At 39.5% G+C, this 2,157-nt stretch overlaps 1 protein-coding gene across 1 annotated transcript; it reads right to left on the bottom strand.

The window, feature by feature from the left end:
• Positions 1 to 263: 263 nt before the first annotated feature.
• LOC311147710 (transcription factor 15-like) lies at positions 264 to 1,632 on the bottom strand (the record flags this gene model as incomplete). Its single annotated transcript, XM_084184464.1, has 2 exons — positions 264 to 320; positions 1,144 to 1,632. The coding sequence occupies 2 exons, from the start codon at positions 1,630 to 1,632 to the stop codon at positions 264 to 266; spliced, it is 546 nt and encodes a 181-aa protein (XP_084040590.1).
• Positions 1,633 to 2,157: the final 525 nt, after the last annotated feature.

Below are 2,157 nucleotides of genomic sequence, written 5' to 3'. Positions count from 1 at the left end.
AAAATGTAATACATGTACAACACAAATATCACACAAATATAAAAATCTATAAATTCTCTATCAATAAATGCACTGCATTTTTTGAAAGGCTTCACATATTAGGCCTTGTTTTGTTCCATGGCCTTTCCCTCAAGTATAAATAGTCTCTCGTTACATATTCTCCAGCATGATGAGTATGGTTCTGTTATGACCTGCTTGTAGTGTTCCCTGAGTTGTGGATGGGGAGTTGTGGTTCTGGTTGCTGTGGTTTATTGTCTGGTCTTCTATCTGCGGCTCACCCTCAGTGAACCAACACCTCGCATCTCTTTGCCATCCTTTATCTGGAAAAAATAAAGAACATTTTAGGGGACAACGGATAAGTGAACAATTTCCACTTGGCACTGCATATCAGCACAACCCCAAGCAGCAACCGCAACAACAACAGCAACAACAATAACAACATTATAATGTATAAAGTATATGATAATAATAATAATGATGATGATGATGATGATGATGATTATATAGTATAAGCTACAATAACTTCGTTTGTAACTAGTACATTATATAAATGTAATAATAATCTGTAATAAAGGTGTATTGAATATTGCATTAAACATCCATTTAAATCCATTTTAAAACATATACAAACAATGAATGTTTTCTTTTTCAAAATAATAGACCATCCTATATTCTAAATATTTTGTTCTTCAAAAATGACATTACTTGAAACATTAGCAGTGGAAGAAACCGGCGTCATCTTAGCGCACTGAATCGCACATTTAATTCAGATACATTGTAAAAAGGAAATTACAATAAATTATAAAAGGAACTATAACTCGTGGGCATGTGGCCCCTCAATTTGAAATGCATAAAGGCGCCCCTGAGAAAATGTGCATAAAAGTTTCCTTTTATTCGAGGGCTGCGAGCACATCTCGAGACAGAATATAGAGCACATAATATTTATTCCTTTGACTTCGGAATGTCATTCAAAACAAATAATTGCAACAATAGAGATCAACAACGCGATAGCCGTGTGCCTAGAGTCACTAATTAATCGCCTATTTGGCTCACTTTTGGTCATGTTTTCAAACTATTATTTTCAACGCTATTCTAAACTTTTTCACTTGTGCAGAATAAGATTTAAGAAACGCATAAAATTACCCCCTTTCTTTGGTTGCTCAAACAGAAGGTACAGATGGTCCGAGGTTGCTTTTGACCGCTCTCTCCTTGCGCGTAAACCGCGCCAAGACAAGGTTGTCCATCTCCGTTCCCGTCTCCGAGCAGCAGGGTGTTGGCGAGGTGGGAGATATAGCTGGATGCCAAGCGAAGCGTCTCAATCTTGGAGAGCTTTCTGTCCACCGGCTCAGTGGGTATAAGAGTCCGGAGTGCAGTAAATGCCGTGTTGACGCTTTGTGTACGGTCGCGCTCCCTGGCATTGGCTGCGTTCCGCTGTTTCACTATTACAACACCGCTGCCTCCCGATTTTCTGGAAATCCTCCGGCGTTTGTCAGCAGAGACGCAGCATCCATAGCTCTGATCCGAGCTACCGTCGCTCTCACTACGGTTCTCCTCGTCTTCGGACATCATACCCAGGTCCGGGTAGCTGATCATATGAGTCGCCATTGGCCGCAGCATGGCAAAGGTCATCATCGAAATGTTTTGTGTCTGGGCCTCTAAAACGATGGCCCAAGAAAAAATAAGAGGAGAAAATAAAACCCCAAACGAAGGATTGTTCTATGCATGCATTTTGGTGACCTAATGTAGACCAGGCCAATGTCTCTAATGTGTAGGCCTAATTATGGTTCCAAGGAGTTGTTGATTTTGAAATGTCTCGTTTTCCTCGGCCACGTGTTTGTTCAATGTCTTGAACATCTCTCCGTAGTGTACTGGCCCACCGAGCTCTTAAAGCTGGGTGGGAGGAGTTGTTCAAGGCATACAATGTTCAGCCTCCAATCGAGATGTAGGCTCTGTAGCCTAGGCTATACAGTACAAGTGAATATTTCATAATACATTTTTAAATTGCCTGTACTTTTTCCGAGTATTTAATTGTATTTAATGTATTTTAGTTTTATGATAAAATAAAAAATAACAGGCCTAGTAATGGTAATAACGTGAGCCTATTATTATTTATGAAGAATAAAGTATGAACATTATAATATCATAATGCTGTCATGT

Source organism: Coregonus lavaretus, assembly GCF_964263955.1.
Source record: "Coregonus lavaretus genome assembly, chromosome: 20".
Taxonomy (NCBI): Eukaryota; Metazoa; Chordata; class Actinopteri; order Salmoniformes; family Salmonidae; genus Coregonus; species Coregonus lavaretus.
The sequence above is the reverse complement of the archived record's forward strand: the minus strand, read 5'-3'. Positions and strand labels throughout refer to the sequence as shown.